Here is a 12831-nt window from a genome sequence, read left to right on the forward strand (position 1 = left end):
CATAATTCAGAAAATACTTAGAACAGACAGAAAACAATACATTTTCACAATTTTTTTGTGAAAATGAAGCAAATTATTTATGAACAAATCCCTCTGTAAAGACCTTCAGGATATAGACAGGAATAAAGATGTAAAGTTTAGTGTGTGTAAGTGCTACTGAAGTGGAGATATATGGCTCAATGTAGGAGAGAAAACTCATTTTGAGAAAACGGCCTTTAAAAATATGTATTGCAATTGAAACACACATAGATAAAATAGATAGATAAAGTGCTAGAAAAGAAACACGTAACAGTGTCTTTTGGATGTTTTATTTTCACTAGTCTGAAAAAATACTTTATGAAAAACCAAAAAGCCCAAAAATGGTGTTTTAGCCTGCAGTGTCTCCCCTTAAAAAAGACATAACATATGCTACATGAGTATTTGCTAGGCTATATGTTCCCGTTTGTGTGGCATAGGAAACCACTGTCAAAATAAAACCAATGTCATCATCATTTATACGTCACCATAATCTACCACCAACTGAGAAAGTAACAACAAAACACGTCATTTTTACATGGCGATGCACTCATTAAACTGAGCTGTGGTGCCACCAACTGTCCGGATATTGTCAGTGCAGTATTATTCTCATATGCTTTATGATTGCTTTGCCATTTGACTGTTACAAGACACGTTTTAAATAGTCACCAATATGATGCACAGTATATATATATATTTTTTTTTTTTATTTTGCAATGCACAATATTTAGCTCCAAAACAAAATGTTAAAAAAATATATTTTTCCAAACTCTCCAACATAATTTGAACAATCATTCTCTTCATTTTTGTTTTGCTCTGACTGTAAATGTGAAACTCTAATGAAATATGTGACCCTGGACAACAAAACCAGTCGTAGGGGTACATTTTATGAAATTACGATTTCCTGACAATTTAGGCCAGGGAAATATGTTTCACACTATGCAAAAAAGGCAACATGCAAAAGCTTTAATTAAAGCTATACTAATCTGGACATCATTTAGCATTATCATTGATATTATGAAAGTAAAAGCAAGTAGAGCGCATATTTAATCAATACAAATTTATGAAACACATTTGTGACCCTGGACCCTAAGTGTAAATTTTTCATAGTTGAGATTTCTACATCATAGCATAAGGTTCCCATTGATTTATGGTTTGTTATGATAGGACAGTATTTGGCCGAGATACAACTATTTGAAAGTCTGAGGGTAGAAAAAAATCTAAATATTGAGAAAATCGCCTTTAAAGTTGTCCAAACGAAGTTCTTAGCAATGCATATTAATAATCAAAAATTAAGTTTACTGTAGGAAATTGACCAAATATCTTCATGGAACATGATCTTTACTTAATATCCTAATGATTTTTGGCATAAAAGAAAAATCAATCATTTTGACCCATACAATGTATTTTTGGCTATTGCTGCAAATATACCTCAGCGACTTAAGACTGCTTTTGTGCTCCAGGGTCACATATAGCCTCAAGTCTATAGCTATATACAGTATGTATAAGTCAACTATTTATGTAAATGTTTTATAGAGGGCCCCTTGCATAATTAACATCTTTCAAACTCTGTCACAAAATCTCGCCATGTTCCCCTTTACCCCCTCTGCGTGGCATTTCACCTTGTTGGAATCTGTGTATGTCTGTTTGGGGGGTTGCTAAGGCAGCCAGAGGGAGTTTTTGAAAGATGAACTACTGGGCAACTCCCACCACCCTACCCACATGCGGTTTCACATGTCCCGCCATTTGGACACCACATTAGCAGACATCATGTTTAAGTCAAATTTCTTATTCAGTGACTCAATAAAAACAAATAAATTAAATAATTTTCTTTAGATACTATAAGTAATGTATTTTTATGGCACTGTTATCTAAAATACAATAAACAAAAAAATAAGGAATTTAAAAAAAAGAAAAAAAAATTATATTTCAATATAAGGAATTAACAGCAACTATGTAAGGTTAACTGATAGACATTATGGCATTTATCTTATTTGAATAAATAGATTTGACAGCTGTTATTGAAGCACTGCTGAATTTCTGTTGTGGTTACCTGGCAACATAAACTCCATGTGTTTTGATCTTGTCAGAATTCATTTTTATCATCTTCCCACCTGACACATGCCTGTCCCAAAATTGCTCTGTAACCCATGAATTTTCAGAGCCTACTCTCATAGTGTGCCGAAAATAAATTAGATGATAAGATTAATGATGAAGTATTGTGAAATGAAACACATTTGTCAGGCTAAATTAAGATCTTAAATGGTAATGTTGCTGTTTTTGATCATAAAATCTGACCTTTGAATGACTACCCTAACAGGAATAAATCATCTTCTAAGTAACTTGAACAATCTGTGTTTGTTTCAATGTAAATACCTATACTAATCCAACAGTGAATGTCAACATACAATAAAAGTCTGATCAAGTCTAAACATTTTTTTTAAGTTTCAAACGAGCAACAAAAAAAACAAAAAAATAAATGTATGGAAAAATGTGTGTACACACACACACACATTTTTCCATACATTTATTTTTTTGTTTTTTCACTTTTCATACATTTCTTTTGTACATTCAATTTAATTATTTCTTCAAATTAATTCTGCATTCACTGGTGCTAGCCTGGGTTTGCTGAAAATAATGAACTAACCCAACACCCCCTTGAGGCACTTTTAGTCACCAGAGACAAAGACCACAATACATTCCATTCACACAGATGGATTCAGAGATATAAAATATGTAAAATATTTAACTCATATTGCATTAATATTTACACATTTGTATTCTGTATAAACAAGTCTAAAAATTTTTTTTTGAGATTGTTGAGTCTCTGCCCCATCAAAGTCTACTCTTTTTCCAAGAGGCCCTCAGGAAAGCAGCCTGGTGACGGGGTTCAGACTGGAAGTCTATTAATAACTATGACAGCAGCTGTGGAGTAACATCGGCTTCTCGGGCACTATGGTTAGCTTGGGGAACAGCCAGAACTACTGGGGCTGGAGTGACAGAGATAGCATTTGGTATATTTGATGACACAAATACACAGTTACATTACTCTGATTTCCCAGGTGCAATGTAGGCGTTTATGACACAAGAAAAACAAATTAAGAACATTTCATCATTGAAAGGATGATGTGGTATATCTAAAATATTGTGCCCTCCTCTCACGACTACTTTATAAAGCTGAAGGTACCCCCCCCCCCCCCCCCCAAAAAAAACCCCCAGATGAACTGACAGTTTAGGCTAGTTTCACACTATGCAAAAAATGCAACATGCAAATGATTTAATTAAAGCCATATTAATCTGGACATCATTTAGCATTATCATTGATATTATGAAAGTAAAAGCAAGTATAGCGCATATTTAATCAATACAAATTTACATTTACATTTACATTTATTCATTTAGCTGACGCTTTTATCCAAAGCGACTTACAATTGCTATATATGTCAGAGGTCGCACGCCTCTGGAGCAACTAGGGGTTAAGTGTCTTGCTCAGGGACACATTGGTGTCTCACAGTGGATTCGAACCCGGGTCTCTCACACCAAAGGCATGTGTCTTATCCACTGCGCCATCACCAATTTATAAAAAACATATGTGACCCTGGACCACAAAACCAGTCTTAAGTGTAAATTTTTCAAAATTGAGATTTATATATCATCTGAAAGCTGAATAATCTTTCCATTGATGTATGGTTTGTTAGGATCGGACAATATTTGACCGAGATACAACTATTTGAAAATTTGGAATCTGAGGGTGCAAAAAAAAAAAAATGCCTTTAAAGTTGTCCAAATTAAGTTCTTAGCAATGCATATTACTAATCAAAAATGAAGTTTTGATATATTTATGGTAAGAAATTTACTAAATATCTTCATGGAACATCATGTTTACTTAATATCCTAATGATTTTTGGCATAAAAGAAAAATCGATAATTTTGACCCATACAATGTATTTTTGTAATATACACCAGCGACTTCAGACTGGTTTTGTGCTCCAGGGTCACATATATTATTTACTTTTCTTGCTTGAACTCAAAATGTCACAAGATTAATCATGATTGGGTTGTGATTTCTGTTTAATAAAGCAAAACCTAAATAAGGAATGAAACTTCTATTATCATTTACTCACCCTCATGTCAACCCCAAACTGTATTATTTTCTTTCTTGCTTTTTTGAAGAGTCCAATTAAGAAATATAACAACACTGCCCCATTGACCTTCACTGCATGGACAAAAACACAGAACTAGTTTTCAAAATATCATATTTTCTGATCCACAGAAGAAGAAAACAGTAAAAAAAAAAAAAAAAAAAAAAAAAAAAGGCCTCCATAAGACCAAATAAAAGGTGAATAAATGATAACAAAATTGATCTGAGCATCTGTTTTTGAGGGGGGAAAGGTTGCATAAGCCACAAATCAATATGACACGATCTACGATCAATCAGTTCAAAAATAGAAATACAAAACCTGTGCTAATTGAAAGAACACAAGTTGATTAAAGGATTAAATCCAATATTTACACCACAAGGATAACAAGATGGGGAAAAAATCCCAAAAAAGCACAAAAACTATAAATTTTTACTTGTTATACCCTGTGTGATAAAAAGCCAATAAGTTTTAGTTAAATGCAATAAAATTAACGTCTTTTGAAAACAAGAAAATGACCAGAATACACCATGAGGGTTAAATCTAATTTCAGATTCAAATAAAATTTCAACTAGAAGACTGGCTTAAAAGAGACGTATCCTTTGGTTATTTGTGCAAAGTTCGGAATTAATGTTGAAAAAACAACAAACTTAATTATAAAAATGGCGACCTTTTCAAATTGAACATTTAAAATAAGCCAAAACCCATGGAGAATTCTCAAAATAATGTTATTTTTACTGTGGTAAAACAGCTCTTCCTGGTAAGCATCCTCTTGTACGAAAAGAAATGACTGCTCATTCTACGTGACGTGACCCGTGCCACCTCATGTTCCATCCATTTGCTCCACCCAGCTGCTGGAAACCGGACCTCATGACAGCTGAGGAAGCAAGGTTTAGAAAAGAGAGAGAGAAGTTGCCACCCTGTGGGGTGATAACAGTGACAGAAAAATGTGGGTGGGGGCAGATGGGGTGCTAGCTACACTATATATATAGTCCAGCTTCGCTGCTTGACCCTCATTCTACCACACAGCCTTCAGCGAAGCAGCATTTGCACACCGTACAAACCTTTGAGGCCCAGTCATGAGCAAGAAATATTCAACTTCAGCCGAGACGGCTTCCTCTTACCGCCGTACCTTCGGCTCCGGCCTGGGCTCCTCCATTTACTCTGGCCATGCAGGTTCCTCTGGATCCTCTCGTGTGTCCTCCAGAGTTTATGAGGTGACCAAGGCCTCCTCTTCTCCCATTTATTCCAGCCAGCGCGCATCCAGTGCTTCATTTGGTGGTAGATCAATGGTCCGTTCCTATGCAGGCCTTGGTGAGAAGCTGGACTTCAATCTGGCAGACGCCATGAACCAGGACTTCCTCAATACACGCACTAATGAGAAGGCAGAGCTGCAACATCTGAACGACCGTTTCGTCAGCTACATCGAGAAGGTGCGCTTCCTAGAGCAGCAGAACCAAGCCTTGTCTGTGGAGATCGAACGACTGCGGGGCCGCGAGCCCACGCGCATCGCAGAGATGTATGAGGAGGAGATGACAGAGCTGCGCAGACAGGTGGATGCACTAACCAATCAGAGGTCCCGCATTGAGATAGAGAGGGACAACCTGGCCGATGACCTGCAGAAACTAAAACAGAGGTGAGGCCTTCAAGAATTATTTAGGGCTATGCATTTTAAATGACTAAATGTAGACAGCTTTGTGTTCATCTTCACTGAAGTTCGAGGTAATAGGATATTGCCACCAGTATTGTAAGAGACAGTACTATCTCTTACAATACTGGTGTTGTGTTGAAGTGATTTGGTTTATTTCTCTCAGAATACAAAGCTGCTTACTTTATGAGCCATAGTGACTTTTATTACATAATACACTTTTAAAAATAAAGTTTTTTTATTGGCATCTATGGTTCCATGAAGAACCTTTAACATGCATTGAACCTTTACATTCCACAAAAGATTCTTAAACATTCTTTAGATAATATTCTTCACACTATGTAAAAAGATTCTTGTAAGAACTGTTCACTGAAAGGTTCCTTGGGGAACCAAATGTGGTTCTTCTATGCCATCACTGCTGCAAAAACCCCCTTTAGAACCTTTATTTCTTAAGGTGTGTGTGGGTCCTTTTCAAAGTTCCCAACACAATATTGTACGTGAGTTATGAGCACCATCATGACTTCCAGTACGCTATGTGACTTCTTCAAGACATCTACCTACTAATCCTAACTTCTAAACTTCTCCCCAGAACATTCTAGAACAATATGATTGGTATGCATTCAGGTCCACCAACAATGACATCATGGCCAGATTTCTTAAACACAAGCACTAGACATGAAAAGGAGACCACAGGAAAGACAGAGGTCAGGACCACCTCAGATGTAAAGACAACATGAATGCAAGAATGCTTATGACAGGGTGTACGGTAACTGCAAGTAGCAACCACCGGTGTAACTCATGTCTGTGTATGATGTTGGAAAGACTGTAAGAGTGTTATTCCTATTTGCAAAAGGACCCAGAGTCACATTACACATTGCTCATATTAGACTGCTATTATTAGCCTCTTCAATATACCCCCCAGCACTGCAGAGAATGCCTGTTCCTAAAAATTACCCTTATCTCCCGTAGTGTGTGTGTGTTTGTGTGTGTGTGTGTGTGTCTGTCTGAGTGCATTGCACTCAAGGGACCCGCAACCACCCCACGTTATCAGCACTAATTAAGGATAACTGTTTAAAGCCTACCAACAGCAATTGCTATTCATAGACATTGTTCAAAGTGAACCTGATGGTGGGCTGCTTTTGAAATTATATATAGAGATTATATAATACAACACATTATATGACTTGAAGCTATAGCTATAAGTTATTGCTACCCAGCACTGTATGAAAACAAAAACAACCGAAAAGACTTTATTAACAGTATTTTAACTCTCCATTACTTTTTAGATCCCACAGGACCTAAAAATCAGTATGAGTTATGCGACAACTCCTTTCATCTCTCTGATGAAACTATCAGATGCCATCTGACTGCCAACAATTACATTCATGAAACCAGATATGTGCCACATTAACAACATCCACTTTCAAAAGTCTCAGGGATGTTTACATTAAACCTGAGCCTTGTGTGACTCCAAGCAGTATGTGAGAATATAATATTCTGTCTTGATCTCTATGCATGAAGGAATGACAACTTCAAGTCTCTCTCAGGATATCTCAAAGACAGAAGACACTCAGGACATCTTGACCAATAGAACAGGCTCTATTTCTGGCCATCTAGGAATTCTTGCATAACAAATTACAATATACATCAATAAAGACCCTCTTGTTTAAACCGTAAATTCTTAATAGACTAGTTAGAGGACTTTAATAAGTATGTTATGATCAAGACTCTTATTTCTCTTTCTTCCACAGACTTCAAGAGGAGATCCACCAGAAAGAGCAAGCTGAGAACAACCTCTCTGCTTTTAGAGCTGTATGTTCTTTACATCACCTTTAGTTTTTGGCAAAATGTTGTCGATTTTTAAGAAGGTTTCAAAACTTAAGCTTCCTATTGTTCTTGTGCTTTATGTAGGATGTAGATACTGCCACTCTGGCTAGGCTGGACCTGGAAAGACGTATTGAGGGTCTTCATGAAGAGATTGCATTCCTCAAGAAGATCCATGAGGAGGTTTGTATATATCTAAAGTTACATTCCTCAACATTTCCCAAAACTATACGTGACTAACTATTCATCTCTTTCACTGTCTCTTTCTGCAACCTCCCCCACTCTCATACTCAGCATACAACACGTACACTGACCTTTTACTCACGAGGCTCTGAAGTCAAGTTCTTTAAATGCTCTCTCTGCTTTTTATTTGACATGTAAGGATAAAATGGTCACATGTGTGTCTGTGTGCGTGTCAGCTGCGCACTGACAGTGAGGGGGCAGTGTAAAGCTGTGGAACAGATGCATCCCTATAATTAAACAGAGACAGGTTCTCTGAGACGCAGCTGTGAGAAGGGCGTAGGAAAAAGAAAAAGGCCTTACAAGGCCTCACAGTCCTACAATTACACATAGCTATCAGAGATTAAAAAAAAAAAATCTACTCTCTTAAAAATAAAGACGCCAAAGGGTGTTTTCACAGCAATGCCATTAAAGAACCATTTTGGGAACCTTCCAGCAATCAGTTCTTAAAAGAACCAACGTTTTAATAATCTGAAGGAATGTTTTTACACTATACTTTTTGTGCAATTGAAAGGTTCCATTGATGTTCCAACCATCAATGCCAATAAGGAACCTGCATTTTTAAGAGTATATTTTATACACTTAACATTCAACATCCTGGATTCCATTGAACAAAGTCGCATTTGATTCCGACTTTATTCTCAACAATGACACGAACTTGTTTCCTACACCCATCAAGACTCAACTTGTCAAGTAAAACGACAATACATAAGTGCGCTCTGAAGCTACGTCTCTCTGTTTACCTTTTCCTTCAGGAGATCCGTGAGCTGCAAAACCAGATGCAGGAGAGTCAGGTGCAGATCCAAATGGACATGTCCAAACCAGACCTGACTGCCGCCCTCAGGGACATCCGCATGCAGTACGAGGCTATCGCTGCCAAGAATATCTCAGAGGCTGAGGAATGGTACAAGTCTAAGGTCTGTATAAGAGATTTTGGACTGACACACAAAGGCTATGGAGATCTATGTATCTAGACTGAAAGTAGCCAGGTGTTTGAGATAAACTATTTTGTTTCACCCACAGGTGACAGATCTGAACCAGGCAGTAAACAAGAATAACGATGCTCTCAGACAAGCCAAGCTGGAGACCATGGAGTTCCGTCACCAGATCCAGTCCTACACTTGTGAGATCGACTCTCTCAAGGGAACCGTAAGTCCTTCAACATTCTGTGCATGGGCTGTAAGCCGAGTTATTATTTCACAGCCAAAACAAATATTAACTGAGCCTCAGCACACCTGAATCCATCTTATTACCAATGATGAAGTCTTTAATATGTTTCCCCTGGTGCTCGATGAGTAAATTTGTTTCAGCAAAGAGCCAGTAATGGCCCACAGTAGTGCAAGAAATATCTACTATCTGCAGTTTTTTATTAATACTCCACTCAGATAATCTCAACTCTGCTTTTTCTCATCCCTCTGTACATCAGTTTCACCCTACTTCTAGTCGTTACTTCTCGCTTTCAACAACTTTTTGTCATTCCTTCTGCAGAATGAGTCTTTGTTGAGGCAAATGAGGGAGATGGAGGAGAGGATGGGTGGTGAGGCCGGTGGTTTTGAGGACACCATTGCCCGCCTTGAGGCTGAAATCGCAAAAATGAAGGATGAGATGGCTCGCCATCTCCGTGAGTACCAGGATCTGCTGAACGTTAAGATGGCACTTGATGTGGAGATCGCCACCTACAGGAAGCTTCTGGAAGGAGAGGAGAGCAGGTAAGAAATAGAAAGTATTTAGACAGAATTAGATAGATTGCATATTGCTCTCTTAACTGATATAACAAAGCTTTATTTGATGTAATTATTTTTCGTATTTTCAGGGTCTCCTTGCCTGTGCAGTCCTTCTCTACCTTGAGTTTCAGAGGTGGGTTCTTAAACTTTTAAAGGGACAGTTCATCTACAAAAATTACAATTGGGCAATAGTTCTAAACATATGACACATATATGAATTATTTTGTGCAATTGTTTTTGTCCATACAATGAAAGTCATTGGGGCTTTGAAACGGTGTTGGAAACCACTGACTCGTCTTTAAAAGAAAAAAAACATGTAGAAAGGTTTGAACGAACATGAGGGTGAGAAAATGATGAACTGGTTGAATAGAGGTCTTCTTCATCCACAAGGGGGGGCAAAGTCATTGTTTTTTTAAAATCCTTACCTCTTAACCCTTACTTTGTTGTGTTTGAGCACCTCAACTAATGATGATATCAATAATGCAGTATGTAAGTATTTACCATGTGAGGGTGAGTTTAATGATGCCGTGGTTGTGAATTGTTGCCATAGAGACAAGCCCAGAGCAGCACCATCAGCATCAACAACAGCGTTCATCTGAAGTCCACTCCAAGAAAACAGTTCTGATCAAAACTATTGAGACCCGGGATGGCGAGGTAACAGTTACTTGATACAATTATTGTAATTTATGGATTTTACAGGCCATCTAACCTCATATTCGTATTATACACATAAACACACAGATATGTATTGTATATGCGTGCATATAATCATTATCATCAAAATAATTTTCTATTTTACTCTAGATTAGGACAGTGCTCAGTGTGTAAGTTCAGCCATGGCTCATCTGTTTGCACAGTCTTTTTCCAAAAACGTCCTGTTCCCTATTAACCAGCACTGGGTTTCACTACAGAATCCTCCAGTTCTCATGTGTATCACTGTTAATATCTGTTTTCAGCTCAGCTGAATATCACAGTGTTTTTCTGCACAGCACATATGGAGAAGTTCATTTATCAAAGAATGTGTCCTTGCACTATCCCAGTATTGATTTCCAGCAGGAAATGGGCTGTTTTAACTTATAGAAACGCCTCTCCCAGTTGTCTCTGTTCCTTATTGCTGAGTATCAACCATTCTGCTTTTTTGTTTTCCCAACATGTATATGCAGCCATCTGTGCGTGTGAATCATCTGTATCCTATTCAGACACGTCACTCTAATCATTCCCCTTTTTTCTCTCTCTTCAGGTCGTCAGCGAGTCCACACAGCACCAGCAGGACATCGTGTAAAGCCTATGAAACAGATTGAGTTTTATAGAATCCCTTTCCCTAACATACATTTTCATCGATGGCCGCAGGCTTTTTATGCACGCCCAGTATTGCCATGACCCATTACCGCATGTGAGGATGATGCAGACAAAAGGAAAAGTGATCTGAAGAACAAGAGGGAGGACGAGCAAAATGGCATAATATGCATGTCTGGAGAGTCCTGAAAGTGGCCAGTTGATCTCAGAGTTTTTGATGTGAAAGTATGTGTGCATGTGTGGTAGGGTCATATCTGAGAAGCTGTTCCACTGCTACAAAAATACAACAATAAACTGCACTGCATTTTCTTCCTATAAAGGCTTCTGTGATTTTGGATTCTCATGCATAATATATAGTAAAATAATTATTTCAGTGTAGCCAACAACACTACCTTAAAATCTTGGCTGTAAAAGAGATATTGAGTGTTGTTGCCCATCCAAAAGATTAACGCATACTGACCTTTTATCAATACAGATTATATTAAATATTGAATAGCCTTTTGTGCAAAATAAAAGTAGTAAAATAATTATGTAACAAAAAATTAACAAAATTGTAATTAATAAATTGCATAAAATTACAATTTTCATTTTTGAAAACACCCATGTAGAGTATACTTTGAAGTTGACAAAACATTTTGAACTAGGTGTTTGAAACCAACATGCACCTGCTAGAGATCCAAATAAATCACAACAGGGAATAAACTGACAGGTTGAGTAAACCATGCTAAGAGATTTCACAGTAAAATACCACCTTCTGTTCTAATTCAGCATCCAGCTCTTTGTTCCTGAGGCGAAGGCAGGCACATGTGTGCAGACTCACAACACTACCTTCACTCTATCACCTTACAGTTACCACTTTATACTGACAGGTTATGAATGCATCATCATAACCTTAATGAGACTCTATTATTAGTGTTAACTCTGACCTTTAGAAAGCCTCGTGGCCTTGGGCGGTATGTGGACTTCAGGAGCCCGTTTCAATAAGGAGGTTCAACCAACTCTGAGTTTAAACTTGAACTCTTGACTTGACTTACTCTGAGATGGGAAACTGAGTTTTCGGTTACAGAACAGCTGAACTGAGTTAGTTTACTCAACTCTTAAGTAGGTTGACTCCTTCCATTCAGTAATCAGTTTAATTTTCAGAAGGTGCGATGGTGGGGATATGCTTGTCATCAGTGCATCCAACCACACTGGAAATCCTGAAGGAAATTCTGATTATTGGGTTACTTCCAGAGGTCACAGAAAGATGTTATCAAGTGAACATCATTTATCAGATTAGCTTCAATTAAACCGATTTCTACACCACTCACCTGTGATACTCCTCTTTGACGGATTTGTGCCCAGGAATAAATTCTTAGAAAGAGTGTGAGAGGGATGCACACTTTGCTTAAAATCTGCATACAGTGGACTTATAATGTGCTTTGCATCTCTGATGTTTTAAAGTGCATTTTTCTTATTTTGCAAATGACCTTCCAATGGGGTAAGAAATTAAAAATATTCTTGTTTCCGTTTGCATTAAGATTATTTTTCTTACCCTATGGCGGACAATTGTACTTGTTTTATGTAAAATGCACTTAAAAGGAAAATCCCCTAGGAAACAAGACTAAATGTAGACCATTTTTCATATATAAAATGCAAATTAAGAATTTTTAGATATTTGTACTTGAAATAAGACAAAAATACTCAGTAAGAAAAGCAATTTTGCAGCGTGAATGAATGAGGTATTAAAAGATTGCTAACACTTTAAAAAGGGGGAGGAGATGGAAAGAAACTCTGGGTTTACCTGCTCCCGACCAGGTTATGTTTACAGAGTAAGTTACCTCTCTTTCAGAAACGGGCTTGACTTACCCTGCTTTCCCGTGTTTGACAAACCTCCCATTTTGAAACGGAAAACCCAGAGTTTCCCTGATTTCAGGGTTAACATACTCAGAGTTTTTACTTAACC

At 37.5% G+C, this 12831-nt stretch overlaps 1 protein-coding gene across 2 annotated transcripts; it reads left to right on the top strand.

Moving 5' to 3' along the window:
- The first annotated feature begins 5048 nt into the window (after nt 1-5048).
- On the top strand, nt 5049-11200 carry LOC306876034 (desmin-like). Of its 2 annotated transcripts, XM_079426925.1 has the most exons (10): nt 5168-5790; nt 7554-7614; nt 7714-7809; nt 8622-8783; nt 8890-9015; nt 9355-9575; nt 9680-9723; nt 10141-10244; nt 10395-10414; nt 10831-11200. In XM_079426925.1, exons 1-10 carry the CDS (start codon nt 5234-5236, stop codon nt 10889-10891), a joined length of 1452 nt encoding a protein of 483 aa, XP_079283051.1. In that variant the 5' UTR covers nt 5168-5233; the 3' UTR covers nt 10892-11200. The 2 variants fall into 2 exon arrangements, with proteins under 2 accessions (XP_079283052.1, XP_079283051.1); XM_079426926.1 differs by lacking the exon at nt 10395-10414 and having other exon boundaries at nt 5049-5790.
- The last annotated feature ends 1631 nt before the right edge of the window (nt 11201-12831 follow it).

The sequence above is a fragment of the Barbus barbus genome, assembly GCF_936440315.1.
Source record: "Barbus barbus genome assembly, chromosome: 10".
In the NCBI taxonomy this organism is placed as follows: domain Eukaryota; kingdom Metazoa; phylum Chordata; class Actinopteri; order Cypriniformes; family Cyprinidae; genus Barbus; species Barbus barbus.